At 39.9% G+C, this 13742-nt stretch overlaps 1 protein-coding gene across 1 annotated transcript in view; it reads left to right on the forward strand.

Moving 5' to 3' along the window:
* Nucleotides 1-12454, forward strand: part of SORCS3 (sortilin related VPS10 domain containing receptor 3) — a 621794-nt gene extending 609340 nt beyond the window's left edge. The window contains exons 23-27 of the mRNA XM_025396833.1: nt 360-491; nt 2779-2878; nt 3899-4004; nt 9520-9680; nt 10517-12454. Coding sequence (XP_025252618.1) covers nt 360-491; nt 2779-2878; nt 3899-4004; nt 9520-9680; nt 10517-10581 — 564 coding nt within the window. The 3' untranslated portion in view covers nt 10582-12454. The remainder of the gene's footprint in view (nt 1-359; nt 492-2778; nt 2879-3898; nt 4005-9519; nt 9681-10516) is intronic.
* Nucleotides 12455-13742: the final 1288 nt, after the last annotated feature.

Genomic DNA, 13742 nt, shown 5'->3' on the forward strand with positions numbered 1-13742 from the left:
TTGCACCCAGCCTGTGTTTCAGCCAGACGTTCTAGCCCTCATAGAAAAAATGGAAAATAGGAGAGGAACTTTTGCAAATGTTCCCAGCAAATAATGTTTTAAAAATCATTTGTAATACCATTCTAGTTTCAGTAAAAATGTATGTAAGAGCAGAGGAGGTGGTGAAACTAATAATGTTTTACCTAGCAGATCTAAGGGAAAAACTGAAAGAAAGCCTGAATGTATATTGGAGCCTGTGCCTAAAAAGCTGCATTTGAAAAACTCATATGAGCCCTCTGGCAGTGCACACTCTGCTCTTGTCATTGATTGGAGGAGGGCTGGTTCCTCCACAACCTCTCTTTGTCTGAACATCTTTGCAGGTAACCAGCGTCCCAGAGGACCAGATCCTCATCGCCGTGTTCCCTGGCCTCCCCACTTCAGCAGAGCTTTTCATTCTCCCACCCAAGAACCTGACGGAGAGGAGGAAAGGCAACGAAGGGGACCTGGAACAAGTAAGTGAAAGCAAATCTGGCTGGGACCCTTGCCTGCACCCTACGCCCTGAGAGGGCACAAAACTGTTTTCAGCAAGAAAGGGAGACAGGCTCTCTTCCATTGCGCCAGCAGCCAAGGTTTTGAAGAGCAATCACCTTTACCCAGAGTAAATACAGGTGCAAATAGACTGGAGCATTCAGCTACTCAGGAAGGAATGGCACCCCTGGCATTATTCATTCCAATGTCTGACATCCCTGTGCCAGCTCATGTCTCCCTCCCAGTGACTCCTCCTGGGGTACAGGGGAAGGGGAACAGGAGAGAGAGAGAGAGAGAGAGAGAGAGAGAGAGAGAGAGAGAGAGAGAGAGAGAGANGAGAGAGAGAGAGAGAGAGAGAGAGAGAGAGAGAGAGAGAGAGAGAGAAATTTGAATTTCCTTGTTTATTTCTGGGACTATGTGCCTCTTGTCTTTAAACTGCACTAGCCCCTAAAGATCCTGGCCGATTTTTAAGCTCTGCTTCTGGGGAGAAAGTGAACTGCTTTCAAACATGATTCTTTTGGAGAGGGATGTATTGCCTCACTTTACTTTAAGGAAGCAACATTTCCAAAAGGGATTGTGATTTACTGTTCTTATCAAATGGGCATATAGAACTATACTGCGATCTGCACACTGTCCTGGAAGTAAAGGGAATGGCAGGACTTGTGTTTCTCCTTTTCATCCTCTATTCCTCCTGAGGTCTTAATGTCTGCACTGTTTCACCCTTCCTTTCTTTCTCATGATGCTAAGTCAGGTGAAGTAGAAATAAGTGAGCATGAGGCTGCAGAAAATCGGCATGAATCACACACATTTGCTCCCATATGAGGTAATCATTGTACAGACATATTTTGTGTCCCTATGATACTCACTGGCCGTCACCCCATCCTTACAGCCATCCACAGACCTTGAGCAGTACAGATGTGATTGCAGTTTCTCTGAGAAATAATTTCTTGCGTTGCAGGGTTGCATATTGAAGTTGGCCAGAAATAAATTTAGCTTCTCAATGCATACATCACTTTTACAAGACCTCTTTATTCTGAAATAGCAAGTGGCATGTGTGAACTATATTTGGAAGCTACAATATCCATCCATTTAGATAAATAGGTAATTACAGTGATGAATAGCAGCTGTGATATTAAGGCGCATACAGCGAGATAAGAGGGACAACAGCCTAAGTCGGCCTCAGCTTTCATGTGGGAATTACAGAGTGATTAAATCGGTGTTATGTGTTCTGAGACTTGCTAGGGAAAAGTAAAGAACAAAAATTATCCCATAAAAAGGAGGCAGCTTCTGCTTTGATGTTTGCTTCCCATTGTCTCTAAGATAGAAAACGCAGAGGAGTGGGCTGGGAGTATATGTGCCTGCTTAAATCCTGGCAGGGGCCTACATCCCCTGTGTGTATGACTTAATCAGATTACAGAGCTAATGATGGGTTGAACTTCTTTCATTGGAACCCATAACAGGTCTTTTTAGAGTGTTATAAAGACACGGATAAAAGAGCAGTGAAATAGGAATTGAATGAAACTCCTATGTCTATTGTAGCTCGAACTCAGCAGTGACTGCAGGCATGCCTCTTTCTGTCTCTCACTCTCCTCTCCAGAATAAGCAAATATTACCATCTATAGTTGTTTCTCAGTACACACAGGAGAATGGTTCTAGGACTTCTGATATACCAAATCTGTGCATCTTCAAGTCCTACAGCTGGCCCTGCAGAACTTGCATGTAAGAAGTTGGGCCTCTGCAACATGGTGAAACCCCATCCCTACTAAATATACAAAAAGTAGCTTGGTGTGGTGGTGACACGTGCTTGTAATCCCAGCTACTCAGGAGGCTGAGGCAGGAGAATCGCTTGAACCCAGGAGGAAGAGGTTACAGCGAGCCAAGATCATGCCACTGCACTCCAGCCTGGTGACAAAGTGAGACTCCATCTAAAAAAAAAGAAGAAGAAGAAGTAGTTGGGCCTCTGTATATTCTGTATATGCAAGTTTCGCATCCTGAGAATACCGTATTTTCCATCCACATTTTGTTGAAAAAATCCACATAGAAGTGGATCTGCTTAATTCAAAACTGTATAGCTCAAGGGTCAACTGTACTTCCTTGGTCTCACAAGGCTCCAAGGGCTGTGAGAACCACATTGATAAATATGTCCCAATATCTTATCCCTAATTGAACCACGGTGACTTTTTACCTATTGACCTTCTCCTTGGTTTCTTATTCCATGAGGGAGCATCATTGCATGTCATGTCACCCCGTGCATCCTGTCTTTTTTTCCAGATTGTAGAAACACTGTTTAATGCTCTCAACCAAAATTTGGTCCAGTTTGAGCTGAAGCCGGGGGTACAAGTCATTGTGTATGTCACACAGCTGACGTTAGGTGAGTGCCACTGGGAACTGGGGAAATGGGAAAGATGATTTGTTATCCCAGAGAGAAAAGGAGGAGAGAATCATGAAACCCTGCTCCATAATGCCTGAAATTGGCTTTGTAGAAGGGTCCTTTTTATAGTTATGGGTTCAGAAGGATTGTTCACATCAGTCACATTGTTCTGAAGGCATCCTACAAGAAGACTTTCTTAGGAGTAGCTTTGCCATTGAATCCCTAGATGGTCTTGGAGAAAACCTACAATTTCCTTGGGTCTTAACCTTATTCATTTGTTTGTTTGTATATTTCTTTATTTTGTCTGTGGCAAATGGGATTATATTGGATAGTCCTCTAGGTCTCTTCATGCATATGATTATTTGATTTTATGAATCTTGGATGGTAGGCCACAGAACTTTAAAACTCCCTTCTAGTTTACAATGTGTGAGTCAAAGTAGAAACAGGAACAAACTCTAGTTAGCTTATTTATGAAAAAAATCTAAAAAGGCATGTCCTATGGGGCATCTACTTTGGGCTCTCTGGGAGAACCTGTTTACTAAATGGTTCTTAATAATGTCAGACTTTTCCAATGTGTAGGTCACAAATATGCCCATCCAGTGGGTTTTTATCAGAACAGAGTGAAGGAGGAGAATGAAACACTGCATTAGTACTTAACCCAAAATTTCAAATGGGCTCCCTGTAAATTTTGGTGACAGGCATGCAGGCTATCTAAGGGAAAGAGCACTGGAGACTTTATTCCACTCCCCTGAGCTGGACTTACGTTGTTCAGTTTAGACCAAGAACTAGCAGGTTTCCCCAGGATGAACAGAGAAGTTTACTTTCCCTAAGAAGCTGTACTCAGGTGCCATTGTCATCATTGAAGCCAGACTTTCTGCACCCAGCTATCAGGCAAGGGAATTGGAGACTAGACATAAGGATGGAGATCAGTGGCCTCCTTCCTGCAATGAATACTCCCTCCAGCTAACAGCTTCCAAGTGAGCATATGTGTTCTTTTCCTTATCTGTTCTTCTTTCCCAGCTCCATTGGTGGACTCCAGTGCTGGGCACAGCAGCTCAGCCATGCTTATGCTATTATCAGTGGTATTTGTTGGCCTGGCTGTGTTTTTGATCTACAAGTTTAAAAGGTATGTGCTATTATCATTCAATTTAGTAGTGTGGCTGGGGTCACTGCAAATGATTCTTCCTATAACTAACTTTACTAAACTCATCACAAGAATGTGGTTTTAATTCTCCTTGAACTTCTGTTTGACAATGGGTAAAAGCAAGAATAGTTGAGGGTCATGGAATAAAAGGGTTTGAGACTCTGAGCTCTATCTATTATGATTTATAGGTATAATGAATTAGGTAAATAAAGACTGGCCCATGAAATCAATTTATTATCTTCAAGAGAAATGTAAGGGGTTTTCAAACCTCAATCAAATTTCTAAAGTAAGGTCTTCTATATTCAGAAGATCTTCCTATATGGATCAATATCCATTCAGGTGGTTAAATAGAGAAAATGCAGCTAAAATCTGATACATGCATGTAGAGACACCAATGCATTTTTTTTTATCCCCTGTTGCAGCTATTCAGCATCTCTCTTTAAATTTGCATGCTAAACATATTCAACTATCATCCCTCTCCATCTTTTTCCTATTCTAAAGGGAAATTGATTAGGAGAACAAAACTCCACGTCTTGAGAAATTATTTTTGAAAGCCACAGAAGGGGTGATATAACAAGATACTTATTGGAAACGTAAAATTGAAATCAATAATTTTGTACCAACATTCAAATTATAACTTCTACTAGGATGTATACTAATTAAGAGAATAAACTCTGAAATAAGACCCAATTTTAACTTTTAGCATTTGTAACCTTGGGCAATTGTATTTGCCTCTCTAAGTCTTAATGCCTTCGTTAGTAAAATGGGAATAGCAATAATATTTTACAGGTTTGCTATATGATTTAAATGTCATAATGCGTGTAGGTGCTATGTACTAAGTAATCAACAAAGCTACACTATTATAAATAACAAAGCACATGCCTGCCAAAGATGCCCTCTGTGCCATAAACTGTCACATAACAGGCCCTCAGAAATTTTATCAGTGACGTAGAAATGTGCTTCCTGGGAAGCCTCGGTAAAGTAAAATGTCATTAATTATTGTCAGATGAGTTTGAACGCATCTTTTAGTCCTGGAGTCTTTCCAGGAACTAAAGATAATGCTTTTAGGTTTTCGTAGAGATCAGTGGTAAAGGTGCCTGACTTTTCCTGCCCCCTCCCCCCTTCCTCCTGCTTATGTCTCCTTTAGTGGCTATTTCAGTTGCTTAAAAGCATCAGTTTAATTCAATATACCTCTCAGCATTAGCCGCAGCAGCAGGGATTCTATCAACACCCTCCGCACTCTCTAGAAGGACAGAGTGAGATTCACCTTCCTACTCAATTTATAGACCAGTATGTGAGTTCATGTCCTCTTGGATCAAGACGTGTCAACCCACATACCCCTGTTCCCTTTTAAAGGTGGATAAAATCTTTATGTCACAAAGTGAGAAAAGGTTCAATATAGAAACAGCCTGGTTAAGACAACACCCATTTATTTATAGATGTACTTCAATTATATGCAAAGAACATTTCACTTTTCACTCAGCCAAGAATTTGATTGTGGGGAAGCCTGGTGGTTGCTAGGCGTGACAATCAACTAAACCAAATGTCTCATCTCTGACTCCCAGAGCAGCATAGTTGCTGAGGACAAGGGCCAATAGAAGTCCTGTAAAGAGGCTTTTGTGTCAGATCGATCCAAAGTAAGGATACTTAAGGATCACTTATACTGTGACTTGGAAACCTTCTGTGTTTTTTTTGTTTTCGTTTTTGTTTTTTAGAAATGCTGTTAAACTCCTTAGACAGTCAACTTATTAATGTAGGCATCTCTAAATCTGTACACTTTAATAATGAATCCATGCCAGCTAATGACATCTCTAAAAAACTTCTACCTTTGTAGTTCCCAGGTATCAGCCCACCTTTTCTATCTCCCTGACAGTGAATCATGCAGCTGAGGCCACAGGAAATAAACTCCAGTCAAACTGGACAATAGCAGCATCAGTTAAGAGTAGTCATCAGTTAACCTTTACTTTTCTGTCTCCTTTTCGTGGAAGTTTTACTCCCAATGCTCAAGCCGTTTGGTTGAAATTCTGTTAAATTTTCTTTTATTTTTTTGTTCTGCTTTCCCCACTCATCACATGGAACCCCAGTAATGGCAACATGAAGTGCGCCTGGCTTGCAACAAGTACAGAGGTCAGGTTCCTAGCCCTGGATTCCCAGAGTCTCCTTTGCTTCTTTCATTACTATCCAATAGAACTTTCACAATGTTTAAAATGCTCCATCATCTGTACTGTCTAATATAGTAGCCAGTAGTCTGAGGAACTGAATTTTAATTATATTTAACTTTAATTAATTTAAGTGTAAATAGCAACACCTGGCCATTAAACGCTCTGTTGAGCAGCACAGTTTAGTGTAAAGACATTTCTGTTTCTGTGTCCAGATCATTGGCCATACTGAGTTTCCAGATCCAAAACTTCCTCTCTGTAATTGCCAGTATTAACACATTAAGACATTCATTCATCCTACAAACATTTATTGAGTACTTCCTGTGTGCCAGGCACTGGAAATGATCTCAGTATCCCAAGTGCTTACATGACATGGAAAAAGAGAATAGAATTACTATGAGCCCCAAGCTTCCTTTAAATGAATATCACCTGGCCTCTTGCAGTCTATCTTGCTCTTGGATAGTGACTGCTATTTTCTGATATCTCAAGTAATATAATTAAAAATCATGATGAGATGGCTTTTCTTTCTGAAGACTGCCTAACAAGAATTTTTTTCCATTACTGAATATCTGCTTTTTCTCTATCCAGGAAAACATTTGAGCTTCTATATTCCTTCCAGTCTTTTTTTAGTAGGGCTTTCCTTATAGTCCAAAGCCGACTTTGCTGTCTCTAAATTTCCTCCTACAGGCTTCTAACACTCATAATAGATGGATAAATGGATACAAATGGATACAAACTGCAGTTGAGATTTTTTTTTTTTTTTTTTTTTTTTTTTTAGAGGGAAACTCGAGCCTATCTATATTACTCCTCTTATTTAAACCTGTATGAATGTTGGTCCAAGACATGTCTCTTGATCTCTTCATTTTCCACATTCCTTGTATGCCGAAGTGGAGTTCAGACTTCTATTCTCAACAGTCCCACACGCGGATGTGTTAAGAAATGAAAAGCAACTTGACAAATTTTTTAAATTCTGCAAATTGAGATACAAAATTTATTCTCTTCCAACCATCCATTGCAAAAAGATGAAAAATATGCCAGTTTTTAGATGTGTTATTTGGAAATTGAAATAAAGTGAATAATCTCTATAAGGGCAAGTTTATCCAAATCCTCATAGGTATTGTGAGCAAAGCAGGAAAGGGGAGGCAGTGGACTCTGGTTACACATGTGTAGTACACAGACGTATGTGATCAGGAATGGTTTAAGCACCCCCGGCACCTAATAATATTACATTTGGTCCCAACCTTCATGAGCAATACGTACTTTTATGGTTGAGAGGAATCTAAGTTATTAGACTGTATTTTCATTCATATAAAAAAGAATATAAAGGCAAGCATTAATTTTTAATTATACGCATTTAGAGAGCCTAGTGTGCTGCCTCACATGGGTGCTGTTCACTTTGGGTTCTTGTAAATTATGTTAAACTGGTTTAGACCAGTAGGGGTCATGGGGACACCTCCTTTAATGTATGGAAAGCAAACATTAAAGACTAGAAAACTGAATGTAAAAAATAATTAGAAGCCAGTAAGTGTTTTCAACCTATTTTCAGATTTTTTCTTCTGAATTAGCTGCAGGAAACCCATGTTAAGTACTTCCACATTTTGCGTAATTTGGAGTTGGAGCAGATAGGGGAAGGTAGAAGCTTGAAAATACCACTGCTTGGCACAAGGACAACAAAGTGGTTTTCCTTTAGAGATGCATAGGATGTCCTGGATTGGGGTATGTGTCCGATGTCCCAAGTTTCAGTGATATCTGTGCTAGTAATTGGCTTTGTGAAATGTCTAGACTTTAGTCTAATTTCCTCATCCTTTGATGAGGTAAGAGGGGTCTCTTCTAGAAGTGATATTCTAAGATAAAAATATAATCTTTTTATTGATGAATATAATAAAGTAGAAAGAGCACAGGATTTAAGGTAATTTATTCATTGATTCAAAAAATGCTTAATAAATGTTAACCATGTGCCAAACACTGTGCTAAGTCAGGTGGATAGCGGAGAGGATAGAAAACATAGACCTTGCCTACATGGGGCTTTTAGTCCAGTGGGACAGAAAGACAGAAAACAAGTCAATAAACATTGCCTATGATATCACCCTAAACCAACACCATATTTATTTCTTATATAGGCAGTGTCCCATTGTTACATGTTTATAATGAAAAGTTGGATGGTCAGGGGAAGCCTCTCAGAGATGCATGTAAGCCAAGCTCTGAGAAGAGCAGAGGGGAGTGTGTTACAGGCAGAGGGAACAGTTGGTTCTAAGTGGCCAAGGTGTTGAAGAGCTGCTTCTATTAGAGTCTTATAACTCAAAATTTGGGTCTCCAACTGATTAGCAGCATCAGCATCACCTGGGAGCTTGGCAGAATTGCAGAATCTCAATCCATCCAGTCTAGACTTACAGAACCACAATTCACATTTTAAGGAAGACTTGGGTGATGCTTAAGCATGTTAATGTTTGAGAAGCACTGAATTAAAGGAATACAAAGGAGGCTACCGAGACTGGAACACACCGTGTGTGAGGGGATAATGAAGATGGGTCAGAAGATGCATGCCTCAAGAAGATTTAAGTGTGAACTCGCTCACTTCTCCAACCCCAAGCTAGTCTGCTTTGTGTTTCCAAACCCCACCTACTACTTTTGTGTCTTTGAATGGAGCTATTTAGCCTCTTCTTCATCCTTAATCACCTCCAAAATCCAAAAAGAAGCAATTGTCATCTCCATTGAACAGATGAGGAAACTATCAAAGTATTTAAGGTACTTATCCCATAAGTGATGCTCTGAAAATTGTAGCAAAAGCTGTGAATATATTATTTCTTGACTATTTATAAAGGAAGCCAATGTGAATTGATTAAATTGATGCAACCTTAGAAATAGGTGTCTTTTCAGTCTCTACACACTTTGAGTCTTAAAGTCCAGCTCCTTTAGAAACTTAATACCAGGTAAATATTTATAGAGTTTTAGTATCTAACTGCCCTTTTGTTTATATCTGCTTGTTTTTTTTTTTTTTATTATACTTTAAGTTCTAGGGTACATGTGCATAACGTGCAAGTTTGTTACATATGTATACTTGTGCCATGTTGGTGTGCTGCACCCTGTTTTTTACCCACAGGAAAAGGTGCATTCCTCAGAGAGTTCTGTGGTTTACATCTTCCCTGGCATCTGGGTTCCTGGCTGGCTTTGCGTTCCTTGACCTCGTGGCCGCATTGTCTCTGGGGTTACCAATATCTTTCCTGACATGGACCCTTCCTACTAATAGCTTCTTCCTCTTCTTATCCCCCAGGACTTCCAGCTGCCCAAGTTTGGCATGCCCTGTGATCCTAATCTGATTTCGCTCCTGTCCCATGTAGGAAAATCCCTTGGATTAACATCTACGCTCAAGTCCAACACGACAAGGAGCAGGAAATGATTGGGTCAGTGAGCCAAAGTGAAAACGCCCCGAAAATCACACTCAGTGACTTCACAGAGCCTGAGGAGCTGCTGGACAAAGAACTGGATACGCGGGTCATAGGTACATGCTCCTGCTCCACTAAACTCCTCTGTCCTGTGTCCTCTAAACACTGGCCCGCTTCATCTGTCCTCTATACACTACTGGACTGGAGGGTGGGGACAAACAACTACCTATAGTGACAGAATCATGTTTTAAATTTGTCTGCCACCTCTGGCCACATGAAATTGGTAGATTTTTTTTCCCTTAGAAGTCAATCAGGGTTGGAAGTACTGGAGTCTAAGTGGGGTAGGAATGAAGTCAACTGCCCATTACTGTTGGGATTTTTCTTCTTTTTCTATAAAGCAAAAGTATTATATGTCCTTACTAATGATTACATGACTGTGGAATCTGGCATCAGATAGCCCTGGGTCCATTTTTCTTGCTCTGCTAATCTACTACGTCTGTGACCTCTCTGTGCCTCAAATTCCTGATCTGTGAAATGGGAGTAGTAGTACTTATGATTTGTTTCTATTTCTGTGTAGTACCTTAAAAAAAAAAAAGAAAGAAAAAAAACAATTCTAAGACTGTTGTGATAATTACATGCTGTTAGGTCATTAGCCCAGTGCCTGCCACATAGTAAGTTTCAATACACATTGGCTGTTACTGTTGTTCAATAGAATGTAAGATGGCAGTCAATGTCTTGATCCCACCTGTGTGTTAGTGTAGGAGGTAGCATATGTTAAGCATGGATGACATATGCCAGTGAGCTGATAGGTAAGGATATCCAGGTGCCTTTTAAATAAATTCCTATTAAGCACCTCTTCTAGGTGGCTTGGTATTTAGCAGTGAATAAAACAAAGATCCCTGCCCTTGTGGAACTCACATCCATTTCTCCCCGTGTCTTCTCTTCCCTGCAGGAGGCATTGCCACCATTGCAAACAGCGAAAGCACAAAGGAGATCCCCAACTGCACTAGTGTTTAATGCCAGCAAGCCACGTGGTCAACCACCTTTCCGACTTTTTATTTTTGATGATTACTATTACTATTATTATGGAAAAATAAAAATGTCTTTTTTACCTTTTGTTTACCAAGGGCCCCTTCATAAATAGCAGGCAGATGCCTAGCTTTGGGAGAGAAGGGCATTCTTAGCTGATTGAAATGAGACAAAGGGAATAAATGGCTGTATTTGTGCTAAGAGCAAAGGATGCATCTTCCCACAGCCTCCTCGCTTTACTCTGCCATTGGTAGCTTAAGGACTTTCTTTTTCCTTGTAGTCTCCCTTTTTTCAAAATTTAAGTTGGGTTGGCTTTTTGTGAACCTCTCATCCCCACAGCAGAATCACCAACGCTCTCCCCTTCCCCCAGCACACACATATACAACACAGATCATTTCCCAGTTAGATCCGCAGGAAGTAGGTTGGTGGGGGTGGATGTAGCTGCAGAAAGCGTGCACAACTTTGTGAAAGAGGCCCTGCCTTGTGCATGTCCATAATGAGGCTACAGATGGCTTATTGTATATAATTACAATGTAAATAGCTTTTTATTTCCTAAGAAATAATTTAATGTTTAGTAAAAAAGAAAACAGAAAAAAGAAAGATGCGTGTGTTGGCTTACGCACTGGCCCTCAGAGCTGACCAACCCGCCAGGCCTGCTGGATGCATTGGGTTTGGATGCTCTCCTGTTGTCTGTCACACTTAACTCTTGCATCTCCTTGTCCATGCCATAGCTGGTTTCTACTTATGTATATAAAGGGGGGCGGGGGGAGGGGCTTCTCTGGGGCAATTGATAAAGGAAGGACTCTAGTGACATCATAGAACATGGCAGTCGTTTTGTTCCAAGAATGACATGAAAGGTGAAGAAGAGGCCCACTAGAGAGGCTTCATACTGAGACCCACATGGGGGAAAACAGCTTCCTCTCTAAAAGGAAAAACTTGATATTTATCAGTCTGAGAAAATATTTTTTTCTAAAGAAGGCAGTCAGTCAGTAGATCTTAAAATGATAATCTGTTTTTCAGTTGGATTCTATGAAAATGTATAATGCTTGTGGTGAATTCTCAGGCTATTCTGAGCTCAGAAAAGTCCCCTGGGCACTAGGTAAAGCCCAGTGAATGTCTCTTGACATGGGAGGAGTTAAAGAGGTTAGAAGGGAGGAGGCATTTGTGGAATTATGAGTTCATGTAAAACTCTCCAGGCCAAGTAGGGGTCTAGCCTTTAATGATATTAGTCAAAGGCAATTTTAGCAGAGCTGTGCTATTTGCTTGTCAGATGTACACAACTTCCTTAAAGTCAAATGTCTCCCTTCAGTTCCCTTAAGGTAGTTTTTGCCTCTGGGGTGAGTGACTTTCAAAGCCTGTTAGCTTTTCCAGCACCTCAGCCCCTTCACACATTTACACATACCAGTTTTTTTCAATAGGGTCACGTTAAGCCATGCTGTAAGCATTATTTTTATTTTCAGGCTTAGCCTGAGCACACTTATTTTTGAAAATGATATAATGTATATATATGGGAGGAAAGGCCACATTTTGTACCTGTTAATTTTTGTGGGATGTTGTTCCCATTCTTCTTTGTGAGACAGAGAGAATGTGATATAGAGAAATCTGGCTGGCTACAGCATAGATCAGTATTAGGAATATTTCTAAAGATCCTGCTTTTTTGTTTCAAGGGTTAAATGGGGCAGACAATTGCAATACTTGTACTAAACACTGGAATACAAATGCATGAGTCATATCTATATATACAGTATATGTACATATACTGTTCTTGGTTTTATTGTTCCACTTGAATATTTCTACTGTAAAAAAAAGACAGTGGTTTTGAAATTGTTGAAAATAAATGTATTTTTGTACATCAAAGCTACATACTTGGCTGAATTTTCTCTTTGGGGAGTTTTCTTTATCCACTGTATCTATAAACTATTGCTACAGTGATGCTACATGGAAAACAATGAATGACTTATAACAACAGATACTTGGTTTTTGCTCATGAATCTTTAGGTTGGCTCTGGTTTGGCTGAGCATATCAGGACTGACCAGGCTCTGCTGGTCTGATCTGGAAGGAGGTTTCAGGTAGTTTGAGTCTGCTCCGTGAATTATCATCATCCTGGAATCAGCAGCTACACAGGGCCATGTTTTTTCATGGTGGATTGTAGAATTCCAAGTGGGCCAGTAGAACAACCCTCTGTCTCTAAGGCCATGGCTCAAAATGGTCACTTTATTTATCCTCATCTACATTCTGTTGGCTAAAGAAAATCGCACAGCCAAGTTCAACCTCCATGGCTAGAGAAATAGATTCTTTCTACTCTGGTACTAGGTACTATAATTGGAAACAATAATCTGATTTACTCTGCCTATTCATTTTCCACTGCCCCATGGAGCACTTTCACTAAATGAACTATTTGAACCCATGTCACAGATTTTCATTCACATATATATGGCTGGGACCTCTGAGCAAAGGGCTTTGTAATTGCAAGGACTTTGAGTTTGATACCAGTTCCCAATGAGTGGTAGAGATGACAGAACGCCAAGTCAGGTATGAAGACTTAAGCAAGAGAAATGAAAAGGAGAAAAACAACACGTGTCCATTTTTTTTTCCTTCTTCCAGCTGTTCGATGCATGAAACCAACAGCAAATATCGTTTTTTGGTTCTTTGCTTATTGGTGGCTCTTCTTCACCAGGTAAATAAGGAAATGTAGACTGGGCACCCAGAATAAGGGCTGTAAGTTGGATGTTTCTTCTTATGTCTTTAGTGTTTAAAATATGTGATAACGTTCTGTGGATCTAAGAAACCGGAAATCATTTGTTGATAATTTAGTTGCATATTTTGGAAACTGGCTCAATCTTCTGGAATCATATTTTCTTCACTTAAATTGAAGATAAAGAACTAAACAAAGGTGGTTTTCTTTTGATTTGGGAATTTATTTTAAAATGTTGTATAATTCTTACTATAACTTTTCTGGAGTTATACTCACCTTTTGAAAAATTTATGTAAGTACCTGCCTCACATATTGAGAATATCACTTAAGTATCTCAAAAAGAAGCAGGGGATGTTCTTGGTCTAAGTGCCTATACTTCTTTTAGGGATTTTTACAGTTTGGAGCTTTCAAATAATGTAAAATGTCTATCATTTCTATCCTAAGCCAAAGATG

Source organism: Theropithecus gelada, chromosome 9, assembly GCF_003255815.1.
Source record: "Theropithecus gelada isolate Dixy chromosome 9, Tgel_1.0, whole genome shotgun sequence".
NCBI lineage: Eukaryota > Metazoa > Chordata > Mammalia > Primates > Cercopithecidae > Theropithecus > Theropithecus gelada.